Genomic DNA, 19,102 nt, shown 5'->3' with positions numbered 1-19,102 from the left:
TTTGTTCTATGGTTTAAACCAGGGGTGTCAAACTCGATTTCATTGAGGGCTGCATCAGGGTTGTGTTTGACTTCAGGGGGTTGGAGTGGGCGTGGCAAGATGGGGATGGCTAGCTCGACCTCACCATAAGTGTCAGGAGCACTTATGGTGGCCCGAGTGCTCTGCCAAAGAAAATGGGCTCCTGAGGTCTGTTTTTGGCTACAATGGCCTCCTGCAAACTTCTGGCACTTTGGGGCCAGTCCTTCACTGTTTCCAGGGCAGCCCCTGGAGCAAGATCTAAGCACTGAGCAGGCCAGATCTGGGCCCTGGGCCTTGAGTTTGACACCCCTTGTTTAAACAAAAAGGGGGCACAGTTTAGTAAGCACTGACTTCTTTATTGGTTATTTGTGACCCCAATTTCCATATTTCTATCTGTGTTTGGTGCCCTCTATTTCACATTTGACTCTGGAATTGCCATCGCCTAAAATTTATAGAAGGAGCACTGGAGTAGCTAAAAATAAAATAGTGCCACTTTTTAAAAATCTGTTTTTTTGAATGCCACCTCCTGCTGGCTTTTTCTTTACAGGATATTCTAAACAAAGTGCGAGCTTCATTTTTAGAGTGAAAGATTTATGGAAGCAATTTAAAACTTACTTTAACATACATAGATACACAGGCAAAGGAGTCTCTAGAATAGCCTTTCCTAATTTCCTTGTTGCCAGCCTCCAGTCTATATGTAGTCTTCGGGTCTTTTCCCATGTAAGATTGAGATTGTCTTTGCAACGTTTTGGTGAGGTCTCACTTGCCATCTTCAGGCTGGTGTTTTCGGCTTAAAGTGTGGTCGGAGCTACCATCTTTCTATAAATCTTGGTGGGTGGGTGTGGAATGCTGGCGTTGTTTCAGTAAGTGGAATGATTGGTTGTGTGGTTGTATCATTATTGGTGGATTAGTGCTGAATGGTGCTGGCTCTGTGTCCGTTGTTTCATGTTGTAACGGCCTGGGTGGTGGGTGGGGCTCATTTGTTGATTAGGGCTGGTTTCCAGATGTCTAGTAGGTGGGAGGCATCGTCACGTTTATTCATGTTGTGGGAGTGTTTTTCTATTTCGATAGCTTCCATAATTATTCTCTTGTTGAAGTGTTCAGTTTTGGAGATTGACCTGGTTCTTTCAAAATTAATTTCATGTCCTATAGCTTTAAGGTGCTGGAAAAGGGACGAAAAAGATAAAGAAAAAAAAGAAAAAAAGAAAAAAGAAAAAACTTCCTCACTGAAACGTTGCCAAGACAATCTCAATCTTACACGGGAAAAGACCCGAATACAATAAGACCAGCATACCTACACCCGTGAAAATCAATGAAAACAAATATATATACCCCTGGTATGCCCAAATATGGGAGGGAGCATACTGCTTCCTTTTTTCTGTCTTTCGCCTCACCCTAGGAGCCATTCAGGCAGAAAGCCATTTTTTTATGTTGCCATTGTTATTTATCAGCATAAATGCAACATGTGTGTGTGTGTGTGTATTTCCACATACATACATACATACATACATACATATACATACATACATCATATACAACATATATACATACATACATACATACATCAATACATACATGTGTGTGTGTGTGTGTGTGTGTGTGTGTGTGTTGCAATTGTGCTGATAAATAAATAAAGGGACTAGCATAGATCTATTTCAAGCTATTTAGCTCTCATCAGCTAGCCGTATCCTTACTGGGAATCAAACCTTATTTATATATATAAATGTACTGTTTAAAGTCATCTTAGCAGACCTTGGACATTCAAGCAGATTATGGCACACAAGAACATTTTTTAAGAAACCTATATAAAGAGGAGGGGTGAGGAGGGGAGGATTATACTACTACGGTACCAACTACTACTAATTCTTTATTTACTTCGCAGGAGTAATTCTACCCACAGATCTTCCATGGCCATTTTATAACTGATGGAATGGGGGGGGGGGGGGAATATCTTAAAACTTCCTAGAAATACAAGCATCATCAGAACAAATAATAAGTTTCCAAAAAGCATCATCAGAACAAATAGTAAGTTTCCAAAAGCTTTCGGTTTGAACATGGAATATTGTGCAAGAACCAAAATATTTTTTTTAAAAAAATTAAAAGCCCCAAAGAAAGACCATCACAATTTGTCAAAGCCAGACTAAGAACTGAGCAATTTCAACACATCAATTAAAACAGCCTCATAGAGACAGTCGAACTGCCATCTTGTGGTTAACAAATCTTGTTGCTGTGACTCTAATACATTAGTCAGTTTTCCTTTATTCTGTGCACGTAAGGAATAAATCAAAGGGCAACATATTCCAGGCAGGAATAAAGAGCTTTGATTCTCTGGAGTCTAAATATCCAATATGGATCAATGTTACTAGAGGGAAAAGGAGAGAAATTTAATTACCTCAAGCCTTCAACCAAATGCATAAGACAGTAGGACAGGAAGCATTTGAACAAGGGCAGAGGCCATGTAAGTGCTACATTGTTCACTGCAACTAACTGATAATGGGGTAAACAGGCTGCAACATCACTAGGAAAGAATTATCTGGAGAAAGAAGAAAAATCACAGAAGTATTGCGCCAGCGCAGACTTTCACAGATGCCCTAGAAATCGGTCACAGAGGACAGAGAAAGATTTGTTTGCAAGCTACTTTTGTAATGTTTGGGATAAAAATCATCCTGTTCTCTTATCTTCTGGAGGTTGCCTCTTGCCAGTTAAAAATGTAACCCTGTAGGGGAAAACACCCCACAAGGGAGATAGCATGTTAGTCTCTGGAACTGAACTTGTTTCATCATTTCCAATTGTTTCTGCTGCTACAATCTACCTTTCTCTGGTTGTGGTGTGCTGTTGCGTTTTTGAATCCTCCTTATAGCACCAATTTTTTTCCCATGACACAAACACAAAAGCACTATATGTGGGCTGAAAGACACAATAGGAATAAAACCTCACACTGTGGTCTGCAGAGCCAAGTCACGATGAGTTTCTTAACCCCCACGAGTCCAAGATGTATGAACTTCAATTTGCAGAATTTTCCAACCAGAATCCCTAGCGTCAGAATGCTTTCTTTCAACTCCCTCCTTTTCTGACCAGCACATGAGGTAAGGAGCATATTGCATTATGTCATGAAATTCATTTTGAGTCAAGGGAGTTTAATTAGGCAATATGTGCTAAGGGATGCTCCTCCAGCACAGCTTTTATTTGGGAAGTTAACAAATAAGGTAAAAGTTCCCCTCGCACTTATGTGCTAATCATCCCTGACTCTAGGGAGTGGTACTCATCTCCGTTTCAAAGCCGAAGAGCCAGCGCTGTCCGAAGACGTCTCTGTGGTCATGTGGCCAGCATGACTAAATGCCAAAGGCGTACAGAACGCTGTTACCTTCCCACCAAAGGTGGTTCCTATTTTCTATTTGCATTTTAATATGCTTTCAAACTGCTAGGTTGGCAGAAGCTGGGACAAGTAATGGGAGTTCACTCTGTTACGTGGTGCTAGGGATTTGAACTGCCGAACTCCCGATCTTTCTGATCGACAAGCTCAGCATCTTAGCCACTGAGTCACCGCGTCCCTTAACAAATAGATATGAGTTTTTATACAGGTAGTCTTTGTTACAATGCTGAAAAAAATATAACAATTTTTCACACTTACAACTGTTGCAGCATCCACATTGTTGTGTGATTAACATTCAGATGCTTGGAAATTGGTTCATGTTTATGACGGTTGCAATGTCTTGGGATCACGTGATCACCTTTTCCAACCTTCTGACAAGCAAAGTCATCGGGGAAGCCAGATTCACTTAACAACTTTGTTACTAACTTAACTAACTGCAATGATTCACTTAACAACTGCTTCAAGAAAGGTCATAAAATGGGACAAAACTCAGCAACAGAAATTATGGACTCAGTTATGGTTGTAAGTCAGGGACTATCTGTATTGAGGACCATTCTTTAGGACAGGGGTCTCCCACCTTGGCAACTTTAAGACTGTGGACTTCAACTCCCAGAATTCCTCAGCCAGATGGCTGAGGAATTCTAGGAGTTGAAGTCCACAAGTCTTAAAATTGCCAAGGTGGGAGACCCTTGCTTTAGGAAGAACAACTAGCCTTGCTTTGTAGTTGAAAATAAACTTTTTATGGGGAGACTTCTATTAAGGGTTAATAGCCAAAGAATGTTCTGTAGGGAGGCCTCTATTCATTCATGCAGAAAGACACATATTCTACTGCTACCTAAAAAAGTTAAGTAGTCTTAAAATTAAGCACAGCTCCTGCCCAACTCATACAGTAGACATGTCTATAAGGTTGCCTTGGCAACCGTAAGGAAGGAGACGGACATCATCTTTGTCTAGAATTTTTTTAACTTCCAGTTTTGCCTATAATCGTGAAGTGTCTTACTGGACTCTCCTTCATGTAATAACCAGGCCCGACTTTGCTTAGCTTTCAAGCTCAAGCAAGGTCAGGCAGATGCTACCACCTGCTGAGACACCACTGCTGTGCAATAAAGCAAAACTCCTCCAGCATTGAACGCTTTCATCTGGTTCAAAGGGAACTAATAAAGAGTAGGCAATCAAAGTCAAGTGGCCTAAGTGGCCGTGGAGTCAAAGGATTAGGAGTCAGGATGAGGGATGGGTTTTCTAAAATGACCTGTTGTTTTGCAAAGAAACCTATTATTCAGAAATTCTTCATTTTTTTTTCCAAATCCCAACCAGATAAAAAGGTGATAATGAAGTCCTTCAGACAAGCTGTACAAAACTTTCTAGAGAAGATGAGGCAAGTGAAATTGGTTTTGCATACAATTTTTTAAAAAGTGAATTAGACTATCCATTTAGTGGGGATTTTAAAAGTTTATATCCATTTGTCGGATTGTATATAGCTGGAGGCAACCTTTATTTACTAAGGACTGCAAGGTGAAAATGAAGTCTGCAATACACCCTTGAGGGTATGTAAATATTTCTCATATAAACTGTCCTTTGATATTCCCTAACTATAATGGGCATTTGCAAAATGAAGTGCACATTAAAATATACAAATGAAATGTTTAATTAAATTTCCCTGCACCAATTTCTGCCTCCAAGTTCTTTTCTTATCCAGCCATTCTCCTAAGCTACAGGCAACACCTAAAATTTCTAGCCAGCAAGTTCTGACACCTTGACAGTTATGGAACTTAAAAGTTCAAGTTCACTTGGAGGTCACCAGATTGGGGAAGACTGAGTTTTCCCATCTATTAGAAAAGCCGTAAAATGCAACATGTTGCACCAGAAGAGTATGAGGGTTCTTCAGATGCTATAACACTTCCCACTTTCCATTCTCACGTGGTTCTGCTAGCGTTCTGTCTTAAACTTGGTCCATGGTGTTCATGGCACAGTATGTTTTGTATATATTCTTGGTGAGATATTGTCACCATCTTTTCTGAATCAGAATCATCAGATACAGTTCCATTAAATATCAAATAATTGTTTTCCCAAGATGATTTTTCAGGTGGCAACTGGACTTTGTTTTTTCTATGAAGACATTTCACTTCTCATCCAAGAAGCTTCTTCAGCTCTGACAGGATAGTGGGGAATGGAAGGATTTATATTCCTTGCAGACAGCTGGTCATTCGCTTCCTTGAAGCACTTGGGAGGTTTATCTGTGTCCTCAGGGTCAGCCTGCTTTGGGGAGTGGCTTGTCGGCGATGTGACCGGGTGGGAGTGGCTTGCTGGCCATGTGACTGGGTGGGAGTGGCTTACCAGCCATATGACCAAGTGGGAGTGGCCAACTTGTAAAATGTGGTGAAACTCACTTAACAACACTCTTGCTTAGCAACCAAAATGTTAGCTCAGAAACTCTGGCATTTGAAGCACGCAAATCTTAAAAGCTGTCAAGTTACAAGATCCTTGCACCCTAACCCTTTAGAAAAAAAAGGGGTGAACCCCAGGGGTGTTCAAACTTGACAGCTTTAAGACTTGTGGACTTCAACTCCCAGAATTCCTTCTCCAGACAAGTTGGCTCAGGAACTCTGGCATTGAAGTGTGCAAGTCTTAAAGCTGTCAAGTTACAAGACCCTTGCACCCCTAACCCTTTAGAGAGAGAAAACCCAGGGGTGTTCCAACTTGACACCTTTAAGACTTGTGGACTTCAACTCTCAGGATTCCTCCTCTTGCTCTTCATCTTAATTATGTCCAGACAGACGGGGGGAGAGAGCTGGAACCGCTTCTAAATGGCACTGTAGATTTGTGGAACTTCTTCTATAGAAGAGGTTAGAACTGGCAGGAACCCACCCCTGCCTGAGTAGTAGTAATAGTTCCTGTAGTCTGCAGTATTTTTTCTTTCTGGAAGTCCATTTCTCCTGCCACACCATTCAAAGGCTGTTCATCCCAAATTGTATAGCTAAACATCTGTAGAAATTCTCAGTATGGGAATATGCTCTTTCATATTTTATCCATGGGCATATTGTGTTTGTCCACAGACTCAGTTTAAAATGCTGGTTCTCATTTTTTCCCCATTAACAACGTGGGATTTGGATATATTCCCTCATTCAACTTCTGTTGAATTCCTGTTCAACTTCTGAAGTTCTGGTCCATGTAACTCCCAAACCAAATCTGTAGCGATTCAACTGGAAGAAGGCATTCTCAGTTATCATGCCAAATGTATAGAACGTACATGCCAAGTAATAGCACTTTTACACGCCAAGTAAAAAATGAGATAATTTCAATTTGATTTCTATCCTGTGCTTTATTGCCAATCTTTCCTATTCTATTCAGCTTTTTTATTTCTTGTAATTTTGTTTTGCTGATAATTATTTAACTTTGTCCTGTAGTTTAACTAAACACTTTACTATTGTTTTGCTATCCACTTCTATTTTCAAAAGATATAGATGGATACCATTGTAAACCGCAATTTCTTTTCCTATATCAGAGCTCTGCCCCAGGGATTTCACTGTTTTAAAATGAGACTAAGTCTGAAGCCACTTCCTATGCCGATGCTCAATCTTTTCATCCTGCCAATGTGAAACAAGCACTACCTTTTTTCCTTTTTCCTATTGTCCTCCCTCCCAGCAGGAAAGCAGACAAGGGTTATCTCACACACACTGGACAAGAAATATTTTCTTCCTTTCCTATCAAATGTAAGGGCATCCTACATCATTTACTTCTACAAAACACTTGGTCCCTAACCTATTTATTTGATCTATAGGGGGAAAATGATTACTATACGGGTATATTAGCCCGAAAGTGCTTTTTTTAAAAACTGATAATCTCCATAGACATACTGTACATTATGCTTTTCTCTTTATTTTATGTGATAGCATCAAAATAGCTTAGCGTATTTTGATGTTTCTGTTTATAGAATGGGCAGCGAAATCCTGAACAGAAATAATGATGTGGCCAAGAATAGCCAACGTGAGCCTTTTGTTTGGCCTTGCATTCTGAAGCATAGAAGAATTGAAAATGATGCATACTAAATCAACTCATATAGAATCAAGACTGACAATAGAGAGAGCCAATTGTGGACAATCCTCTCTGGATAAAGATAGATTACATAATGTTAGTAAATAAACTAGTAGGTTTTTTTCTCCGTTGCTTTCCTTTAGTGAAAACAAAACAAAAAAAGAACATTTCCAACAACCAAAAGGTTACACACACACACCCTCACAGAACAGCCCTTAACAAGATACCTCATTCCCAACTATACATTAATACTTTGGTTTTATTTAGTATTGGTGGCATCTCACTTTTAAGCAGGAGTTCCAGGTTGTTAATGCTATTATATATTTGACCTATATTTAATTTATAGAAGCTATTTAGGCCTAATTTGCAAAAACAAGTGAAAAAGCGGAACAACAAAGGCATGGATTAGCTTCAGATTTGGGTTGATGGTTTAACAAGGCAGAAATTGTGTGCTACCAGCAAAAACTTATTTTATTTGATTGATTGATTGATTGATTTTAATTGCCACCCATCTCATTATGAGGTGACTTAATGCTGTATTTTCAAATCATGCCATGCCTGGTAACAGTAAACTGCCATCTCAGTTTTGGATGAAACATTAAGCTATAACTTACTCAGGCTCAATTCTTATCATTGCTTAACTTACATTCTTCTATTAGTGAGTGTGAATGGGTTGCATAGACATTTAGCACACCATCCTTATTGTGGCTTAACCTCTCTGAAAACAGCAAGCAAACCCATATTGTGACAAAAAAGTGAAGGTATATATTCAATAATCTTTTAAAACTGTTCCACACATTAATTTTTCAATATTCCTTGACTGATAATTGCAGAAACTACCATTACTAGTAATGGATGAACTTCTGAAATCTGGAATTTTGCAGCAATGTCTCTGGTTATAGCAATATTCTCTTTATAGCTTTTATTTCAGAAGCACTCTACTTAGATTTTTAAAAGAAATACTTTATTCCAGTGGAAACGTTTCTCAGAATAACATGGAAGAAAAATCTCCTACTTCTCATCTTCCTGGATTTTTATATCTTTAGCAAAAGATGCGTAAATCTTTTAAATTGTTTTGGAAACATGGCTGTCCAGTAGTGGAAAGCCTTTGCTGTAATAGGCGAAGTGGGATTTAGGGAATGAGTTTTATAGCGTAAACAAATGTTCTAAAATAAGGACTACATTCTGACAGTCATGTTCTCCCTAGAACGGTTGGGTTGCAGAATTATTATAATATTGGCCAGGCACGATATCATCATTATCAACAGTATGCTTCAATGTAGAATATTTACCTACAGTAAAAATGAAAACACTGCAAGGATAACCCTTTGCAAATGGACTAGTTATGAATTAGGTTCAAAGTAGGGACACAGGAATGAATAGGCAGTACAAGGTTAGATGGATTGTTTTAATCCTCACGCCTTCAGGCACTTCTTCAAGAATGGCATCAATGTATCTTAGCAATATGCTTTAGGAAACAGGCTTTAGCCTGGCAGAGTCCTCACCAAATGTTTATGTTTAATCATTAAAATCATGCTGGTTCTGCAGGAATTCAAGGCAATATACAGGGCGCTCTCTCCTAAGTTTTCTTTACAAGGTCAATTGAGTCAAATAGGTTGAGATGAGAGATAGTGAATGGCCTCAGCGACCCAGTAAATTTCCATGGCTGAGAACAGATTTCCAGTCTCACTCCACCAATTTAGTGTACCACATAGCTAGAACTCATGAACTTCCCATCGATGGGTAGCCAAACAAAAAAAAATCTACTGAGTTTAATCTAAATGGTGTTTCATCTACCCTATGCAGATAAAGTTATATTTAATTACATTAATCTTTAACAAAGGAAATGTAACCTTAAATGTAACAGGCATCACAAACTTGAGGAAGTCATTTTTCACAGCCCTCCTGAAATTAGGGAGCAGTAATTTCTCCCTCTGGGACGCAGTGGCTCAGTGGCTAAGACACTGAGCTTGTTGATCAGAAAGGTCAGCAGTTTGGCGGCTTGAATCCATAGTGCCATTTAAAAGACTGAGCTCCCGTTACTTGTCACAGCTTCTGCCAACCTAGCAGTTCGAAAGCATGTAAAAACCCAAGTAGAAAAATAGGAACCACCTTTGGTGGGAAGCTAACAGAGTTCCATGCGCCTTCGGCATTTAGTCATGCCGGCCACATGACCATGGAGATGTCTTCGGACAGCGCTGGCTCTTCGGCTTTGAAAAGGAGATGAGTACCGCTCCCTACAGTTGGGAACGACTAGCACATATGTGCAAAGGGAACCTTTACCTTTAATTTCTCCCTCACCTGCAAAGAACTATCCCAAAGAAAGTTGCCCATTTCAAGGGATGCAACAAGTGTCGCAAGAGGAAATTCTGCAGCCAGACTGAGAGAAAGGAAGAAGGGTGTTGTCTTGCCAATGGCTCAGAACAGAAATGCTTACTCTCAAAGCACAAGAACGACAGCAACCTTGATAATTTTTGGTCAGGCACTGCAGAACCTCCTGGGATTAAGAGGAAATGGCTTGGCACTCAGACAAGGCAAGGCAAGAGGCAGGGGACAATCCTACTCTCATATCAAAAAGCCACCAGAGTCAGAGCCAGAAAAAAAATACTCTACCAGTGAGAACCAGGAGGAAGAGCAGGAGCAATTTCAGCCTCATTTCTTGGCCATGATTTGTAGCATCTCCTTCATGCAGGATTAGAACAACAGCTACCCATTGACCTGCCCTAAGCACAGACTGATTTGTGTCTGTCTAAAGCTGTAACATATGTATGGAATGGAGAAGTGGGAAGAACAAGTGGTTGTGATGATCTTACTCCTTCTTGAGAGCACCTCAAGGCTTTCCTCCTGCTTGAGGACATCTCAAGAGGGAGTATAGAGAGAGAATAACAATATTTGCAAGGCAGCACGCTGAGGCTATGGAAGGAGGCACCTCCCCCTAGGTTTTGGTGCTTTCACTTTACAAAGGTATTCCTATACCCATTCCTCGGAGGCAAAGGCTTAGCTATTCCTAGTCATTCTCCAAGCAACAACTACCTATCACATACTAGCTCCAATATCAACAGCAAACCCAAGTATCACTGCACAGCTGTCACTGTGAGCCAGGTGGGCAAAAGATGTGGTGGAATGTTGTCTGGATTTCTAAGAGGGAGGGGCTGCATTCCAGAGGGGAGTGACAGCCAAGGATGGTCAGGGGGAGTTAACATGGCTCATCCCTAGCAATTCCCAGAATATATTTATAGTGATGCAATTAGCTGCTTCAGTTTGGCAAGACTATAGGTGAGGAATAAAGGAAACTACTCAGAAATAACTCCACGCGCCTTTCTTGGTTCCTGGAAAATGCTGACAAAAAGGAACACCAGTTTTTATTACAAGGCTTTTTATCAATGTGTGGAAAAGTTTTGATATATTGGCCTTCAGTGTAATAAAGAAGTCTTCACACAGTACTTTCGTTGATTTAAGTATGAAACTTCTGCTACATTAACTTTTACTTATTTCCACAACACTTTGGGCTAAAATATGTAGTGATTTCAAAAACTAAGCATGATTGAATTTTTCTTAGAATATGAATGGAAGACCAAGAGAAAATGCCAAATGGAAATTAAAAATAAAATATCTGAGGAGATGGCAACAAGCAGCTACTTCTTATCAACACCAAGAAAACAACATGGCTGTAGCCTTGTTACCAGTTGAGCATATTGTAACACAAGGTTAACTTTACCTGACTCAACCTGTCTTTTGGAAATACAAGAGAAACTCAACATGAAGTCAACAAATTAGATGATGTTCTGCCTAGTTCATTGTACAGTTTACTGCACATTGCTTCTTGAGACAGGCAGTGCAATTTTTTTGGTAATTCAATACAAGCTGAACAAAATTGTGTAAAGCTTATAACAGACTGTGAGCTAGTGAATATAACTTAAATGTACCATGCAAACAGGAGCCATATTTAAACAGACATTCAAAGGGAAGCAAGATTTTAACTTTACCAGTACCAGAAGTAAAAATCCTCTCCCCTGACTTTTCATATAGAAATATGGTATTATAATATGATATAAATAATGGGTATTTTTATAAGAAAAAAAATGTACAATCATTTCTTTGTTTTTGAGCATCTGGTGTGACAGTCCTTGGTAGATATCTTGTTATGTAAGTAGAATCCACACTTCTATGAAACGAGTTCCAGGCAACTAGAGGGATGAATTACAACACTGTGTATAAGAAGCCATCTTCTGGTAATCCATCCAAACATCATGTTTATTATGTGCGTTAGGATTTGGGGGAGGGGGGGAAATCATAGTCATGATACACATCTTTCTCTTCATGTTGTCGTCAAATGTTTGTACAAAACCTATGACATATGATCCATCATGTGATGAGCATTTGGATAAAAAGTATCCAGAAATATTTTGGCTTTCATACGGAGTGTTATTTTCCAGTGACATAGTCTACTGGCACCGTTTCCTTTTTTGCGAATGGAAGTTTAATGTTGGGGGGAGCAGAACTATGAGGAGTAATATTTGGGGTTTTTTGGCCTTCAGATGCTTGCAAGAGATGCTGCATACTCAGTTTGAATATAAGGCGCGGATCCTGACCAGGCAAAGACGGGCAGTTGCAACTTTCCCTTATTTTCAGTGCCTGCAAAGAGAGAAAAGGTGCGTTATGACACAAGCAAAAAAACCATTAATCAACAAAATTTACCTCAGAAATCCATAATTCCAACCAAAACCTCAATGTTGCCTCATTTACAGTTCAATATTGTTGGGCTTGGATTGAAAACTTCTCTGAATCATTTTTTAAAAATATAACACTTCCACCTATTTTTCACACTACTAATACTTTTAGAGGGAAAAATCAAAGTAACATTTTGATTTGTACATGGTCTTCTCAACATTGCTTCTAAAAAATCACTAGCTGTAGACCCAGTCATTTCCACTTACCAATCAATAACTTCACAGATATTTGCAGTGACAGAGTTTTCTCTTATTCTCGTGTTGAACATAAGCCACTGCATGACTGCATTAATGTCAAATGGTATTACTCAAGCCAAGCATAATGATTTGGGTTATTTGTTAAAAAGAGGAAATTCAGTTCCTTTCATACTAATGTAGCGGTTTTTTAAAAAAATCTTGCAGTGTTTGGGTTTTTTGTAAAACTGAGTATTGTACCCATCTTCCCTTTGTTTTGTTTATTTATTTAAATTAGCAGAACATCAGCAACAGAGCCAAAGTTGCAAAAAACAGCAGAGCTTAAAGTAATATTTTGTCTGTACAAGTTTGAGGGAGTAAGAGGGGCCTGATTAAACGTACTTCACACTGTTTTATCATCCATTAAATACAAGATAAAGGCTATAGGCAGGAGAGATAGAGAGTTATGCTCAGCATGGAACATTCTGAAATTTTAGGCCACTCAAAATGATATTTGCAACTATTTCCTGTATGAAGATTTATTGCTGGTACTGTAAATTTAGACTCACCAAGGGAATGTCCTGTGCTGACTATTTTGTTTTATTTAGTGCCAATAATGTTGTGGAACACAAAGTAGTTTAAGACTTGTTACTGGTTTTATAGCTTGACCTATGGTGCATTGCAACAACAGAAATACCACTGTATGGATATATGGAAACAAATAACAGTGATATCTATTGTTGTTTATTTGGAATAAGCTTCCATTTAGTCAAATTATGTTTCCTTCATAGTGCATTTTGGACTTCAATTTAAAAATGGCTGCTTGCATATATGTGCATGTGGAAATAAAGTCTTAGGTCTGGAAAAAAAACAGTTTTTCCATATTTACAAATGCCATTTCTGCAATGTTCGAAAAACAGCAATATTCTGCTGTGCCGCCCCATTTCCACCATTCACAAACATGTTCCTGTGTTAGTACAAGGAAATGAAAGAAAAACACTTTTTCTTGAAGTATGAACAGAGCTTTATGCAATTTGCTTCAACAGAGCAGAATAATTAATCATGAAATCTGTCTGCAAATTTGAATGCATACTTACTATTTATATGTTCCCAGCTGGGAAGGCTACAGATGGTGGTCACAGGACTTGGGACATTGCAACTATCATAAATACATGCCCATTACTAAGTGCCCAAATTTTGATGCTGTGACCATGGGGATCCTGCAACTGTCATAAGTGTGAAACTTATCATAGGTCACTTTTTTCAGTGCTGTTGTAATTTTGAAAGTCACTAAAAGAATGGGTTGGAAGTCGAGGATTTCCTGTGCTTTGCGTCTCTTGGTCAAGCTTAGCTCTTCCCTTTTCTGAGACATCAGAACTTCATTCTAAAGGCTTTAATTTTTCCCCACATAGAGCCCCTCCAGGGAAGGAATTTTTTTTCCAGAATTTAAGCAAGGGAAATCCCCCAGCACTTACTCCATCCAACTGATGCTAATTTCATTTTGAAAGCCTGCTAATGTTAAAGCTGTGTTATCTGCCCTTTAACAACAACTTACTTTCTTCGAGCATTAGCTAGTGTTAATTCCTCCTTGTTTGTTGTTCAGCTAACCCCATATTCTCTCACCAAAGCAAGTAGGGAAACATATGAAGCAATTATTATTTTGATTTACATTTCTGCCCAACTCAAAGCCAATTCTGGGTGGAATACTATTAAAATCAATGCAATAGCTAAAATAGCAACAACAACAACAACAACAACAACAACAACAAAACGAATAACACGTAATGAGAAAAACACATACTATATAGCCATACAGATCAAATGAGCACACGAACAAGCTATCCTAGAACTTAGGGAAAAAGCCAGGTTTAAATGTCTAAAAATTTGCAGAGCCAGGACAATAGCATCAGGGGAAAGATGCTATCCTAGAAGATAGGAACCATGACAAAGAGTGCCTGTTTTCTAGAACTTACCTGTTCTGACCTAGGCTTCCCAAGAGCATGAAGCAAACTTCTTGTTCCGACAAAAAACCCTTTTATTGATTTATTGTGAATTTTGCTCATTCACACCCAGCAAAATCTTTCAATGGAGGATTTACAGTCACAGACCTTATCTAGCTTGGAGAGTTGACAGGCGGATATCTGCGAAACCTGACAAGGAGTCTTGGAGAGTTACGAACCAATTAAGCAAACTAATTGTTTCCTGCAAACTCCACTCCCCTTTTGCTCCTCTTTTATTTCCTCTGGGAGGGCCATTCATCATCCACCTGTGGCCTTACTCACAAGTCAACCCGTTCTTTAGCTGTTCCCTTCGTCTGGCAACTCTGTGCATGCGCACATTGGGAAGAGGCTCCAGTGTTTGTCTTCCTCACTGATGTCTAATTCTGAAAGTAGCTGATAACTGGCATACAGTTCTGGCCCCCTCTGTGCCTCAGACACAGAGCCCTCAATAGCACCTTCCCAGACTCCAGGACTGGCCCATGTTCCTTCCCAACCTCCTCACTGTCCGAATTTGCTGCCAGCTGCACTTGCCACTTGCAGGCCACAACATCACCAGACACATTGCTTAATGAATGGGATTTGCCCATCCTGTTGAATCTTACAGGGCAGGCAGAAATAATGGGAAAGTTGTAAATGCAGCAATAATTATTATTCAATTTAGAGCAAACTAGATTATCTGGATCCTTTTCAGTCAGAGTTCATGGGACAATGATCATACGCTTATATAACCTCTGGTGGGAGAGGATGGGGGAGTGTGACCATCCTCATTATTCTTGACCTCTCAGAAGTCTTCAATACCATCATGGTATCCTTCCGGACCTACTTTGGGAGTGGGTGATACTGTGTTGCACGGATTTTCCTCCTCCTGTGGTCAGTTCCAGTCAGTGTTGAGGTCAGGAGAGGGGGAAGAGATCAGACTGCAGCCGTTACTTTGTGGGGTGCCCCAGGGTTCAGTTCTCTTTCCTCTCCTATTTCATATCTACATGAGGCTGCTGGATACCGCAATACAACAGTTCAGGGTGAGGTATCATCAATATGTTGATGATAGTTAGCTTTAGATCTCTATCCCAGCTCATACAACTTAGCTGTTGGGCCTTTTCTTTGTTTCAAAGCATTGGATAAGTTATCCAAAGAAGACACTAGAAAATGGGACCTTTACAGAAAACTGATTGCAAATTGGATGATGGAAGTTGGCAGTTGAATGCAGATTGGCAACTGGATACTGGAAGTTGCTTCAGCAGAGGAAACTGAATTGCGAAATGAGAAATGCTGTAAAGCAGGGCTCTTCCTACTTGGCAACTTTTAAGATACAGTATGTGGACTTCAACTTCTAGAATTCCTTAGCCAGCCATGCTCTAGAGCAGGGGTTTTCAATCTAGAGTCCATAAATTCCTTGGGATCTGTGGATAGAATTTCAGGAAGTCTGCAAAGTTGCATGGGAAAAATAACTTTATTTTCACTAAACTCTAAGTGAAACTTAGCTTTTCATTCAATAATGTACGGAGGCAATAAAGTAATTTATGACTTCTGGACTCCAAAGATATTTGTTAACTTCAATAAATCTTCCTATCTAAAATTATTACATCCAACAAAGGGCACTGTTTTATTATTGATAAATGGATTAATAAAGAAGCACATTTATTATTACATTACATACTTTTTAGTATTTTGGTAACTATGCTTCACCTTAATTGGCTTCCTTTATAATAATCTATATCGCTGCACGCTATTTATGCATTTAAATACATTTTTATGAAAAGGGGTTGTTGATTTCACCACTCTCAAAAGGGTCTATGGCCGTGATGGCGAATCTACGGCACGCATGCCACAAGTGGCATGTGGAGTCCTCTCTGCGGGCATGCAAGCCATCACCAAGTTCAGCTCCACCACGCATGCGGGTGCACCTCCCACCAGCCAGCTGATTTTTTGGTCTCTGCCATGAATGTGGGAGATGCACATGCATGCACGGGGTTACACACATATGCATGGGGGTGAGAGAGTATGGGGGTGTGGCAAAAAAACCTGTGCTCCATTTTTTGTGCCAGGAGTCTTCAGAGAGGCCTCCAGAGCCCAGGGGGAGGCCATTTTTGCCCTCCTGGAGGCTCGAAGAAAGCCTATGGAGCCTCAGGAGGGCGAAAATTCCCCTCCCCCACTATGATGCAGGAGGCTAAATAGGCCACACATATTCATCGTCACTTTACACATTTATGGTTTGCCTTATGTTTTCTTTGGGTATACTTCAAGTACCCTGGCTTGCAGTTTTCATTATATTTTGGGAAAAGCAGTTAAGCCAAAAAAAAAAAAAAGATTCTGGAACTGATAGGAACAAGAATTGTATTAATATCATTTATCAATGCATTTCCTTCTTCCGTGTGTTAAATTACAGAGAGCTACATGTTTGCTTTACTAATTAGATCAAACAATGCCAATACTTGACAGTATCTGTCTAATTCCAAGACTCATCTTTCCTGGGAAATCCTCCCTTTATTGAACTGACTTAGAAGGAATCCTAGCAGAATTGAATCTTAGCAAGAAAAATAGCCTAATCTTGGTCCATTGCTACTTTTCCCATTTAAAACAGCTCAAGAAATTCACAGCATGATTAAGGCACTCTCCTGAGATTTAATTTGATATTGGCTATAATGCACTCTGCATCCCAATGTTCATTCATTATTATTTAGCATTTTAAAAATATTATTTATTCTTTGGGAGGTAAGAAGACACAGACTTTACCAGATGAAAGGTATGCTTTGCATGATTCAGCTTCATTTGTGTTTTGGGGCATAACAGATCTATAAGAGAGGTCTGGAATGGATAACTACCCAATTAGAAATTGCTATGCCTTGAACAGTTAAAAACAGAAAAGAAGCTGAAGATCCTAACGGAAGGAAATACGGTCTTCATTTATTTCTGCTCATAAAGGCTCTTTCAAGACATAGGAACTCTACCAGAAAAAGAAACATCAACCCACAGAAGTCCAGTTCGAAACCCAGTAGCTGCTCCTTTCTTGCAAGGCAAGAAAACATGTTTTCAGTGTTAAAAACACTTTCTTGACATGTAACTAGCAAGCACAAGCCGTCTATATTGTTCGATAGCATGTGACAGCTCTTCAAAAAGATGCAACTGGGATGGACTGAGAATTCCATTTTTTCAATTCTCAAGTTCAGCGTAAAGTCCACCTGGCATTTAATGTGATTGGAAGTGTACAAAGACAGAACAACGTGATTTATCTGAAATTTCAGAACTGTCCTGAGCTTGCAGCTGGCATTAGTGGTCAGACCAATATTTCTTCCAGACTGGAAGTCTGTCCCCCCCCCATCCCCCCCCCAATTTGGCATAGCATCACAAATGTATACAAGTTGAGATTATGAACTGCAAGAGTTGTGACATTTGAAGAAGGTCTAAAAGATAACAGATAAATGATGCCTATGGAAGCTTTGGCTCTGTCTTATCTAGCAGGAAATGTGTACACAGATTATATATATATTCTGTGCCCTGTTTTACAACAGCTTCTTTATACCACATCCCCTAAGTATGTAAGTATAGATTCAGTACATTGTACTTTCTGCCAAATTCTGGTTGCTTCCCCAAAGCAGATGCCACATTCATTATGTATATAGAAAACAACATCCACTGTACCACTTAAGAGTTAGGGTTATTGGAAGTATGGTTACCTTTAAAAAGGCCAGGCTGCGAATTATCCCCAAGGAACAGGACACCAAAGGTTTTTAGGTACCATTTTCGTTTTTTGCAAACCTTACAATTTTATAGTCAAGTAAAATAAATTTTAAAGGAAAAACATAGTAAACATAGTAAACTATATATATAGTTTCCTGAATTACAGTGCTCAGTTCAATATGTGGAGAAATAACATATTAACCAATAACACAGTTTTTTAAAAAAAATTATGGTCTCCACACAAGTTTGTCTGCTTATCATCTGCTTACACAAATATTCACAGAACGGCAGCATAATAGTATCCTAAATTATACATTCCCAGAATACTTTTCTCCATCTATCTTCAATCATCCAAGTGTTAAATTTCCCCTCTGACTTGCTTATCTTAAATCTGTACAAACCAATTCTGTATTTCAGATCTCTCCCCAAGGATTTCTTTTTCCATGCTAAATTGAAAATCTCCTTCCACTTCTTGCTATAAAAGGAATAGCTTTTCCTTAAATAAATGTGCCAAGGTTTTAAAAAATGGTCATCTTCCAGTCTCAGCAGATTAGAAGTGACTGAGTTCTTAGTTTCTCAGTATAAGTAACCATTTGCTTATAACCATGGAAAGCTTCTAAGATACGTAGTATTCTTGATTTACTGCACCAAGATTTCTCTTGTTTCTATCACTTTGATGTTGAGTGAATAGTTAGCTCTGTAAAATAACAATGACAACACCATCCATAGCATTTTTTTACAAGAATATGCATTATGGTCACAAAATGGAAAAGCATATGAGTGTTCCTATTTCAGGAGGCACTCTCAAACATTAAGGTATTTGGGCTGCTTCAAAAGAAAAACTTGTCAAGTACTTTAATGGAAATGACCCACAATCACAGCTGTACAGGTTGACATTTGATTAGTAAAAATCTGAAAATCCTTCCTTTTTGCAATTAACAATTAAACTTTAGCAGTTGGCATTGAGTTCAGTTGAAATTATTTCTGAATAGACATACAGGAATTATACAGCAAGATTTATTTTCAAATTTTCAGTTAGTTTGTTTGACAAAACTAGAGGTAGAGGACAGAACCAAATGCTTACATGTTTAAATTTC

General features: G+C 39.1%; 1 protein-coding gene across 2 annotated transcripts in view; it reads right to left on the bottom strand.

Annotated features, from left to right (window-relative positions):
* Window positions 1–10,442: 10,442 nt before the first annotated feature.
* The window catches only part of OMA1 (OMA1 zinc metallopeptidase), a 34,875-nt gene continuing 26,215 nt past the window's right edge, over window positions 10,443–19,102 (bottom strand). For both annotated transcript variants that reach the window (XM_032217336.1, XM_032217337.1), the window contains exon 9: window positions 10,443–12,058. In XM_032217336.1, the coding sequence (XP_032073227.1) occupies window positions 11,849–12,058 (210 nt within the window). In that variant the 3' untranslated portion in view covers window positions 10,443–11,848. The remainder of the gene's footprint in view (window positions 12,059–19,102) is intronic.

Source organism: Thamnophis elegans, chromosome 5 (assembly GCF_009769535.1).
Source record: "Thamnophis elegans isolate rThaEle1 chromosome 5, rThaEle1.pri, whole genome shotgun sequence".
Classification (NCBI taxonomy): domain Eukaryota; kingdom Metazoa; phylum Chordata; class Lepidosauria; order Squamata; family Colubridae; genus Thamnophis; species Thamnophis elegans.
The sequence above is the reverse complement of the archived record's forward strand: the minus strand, read 5'-3'. Positions and strand labels throughout refer to the sequence as shown.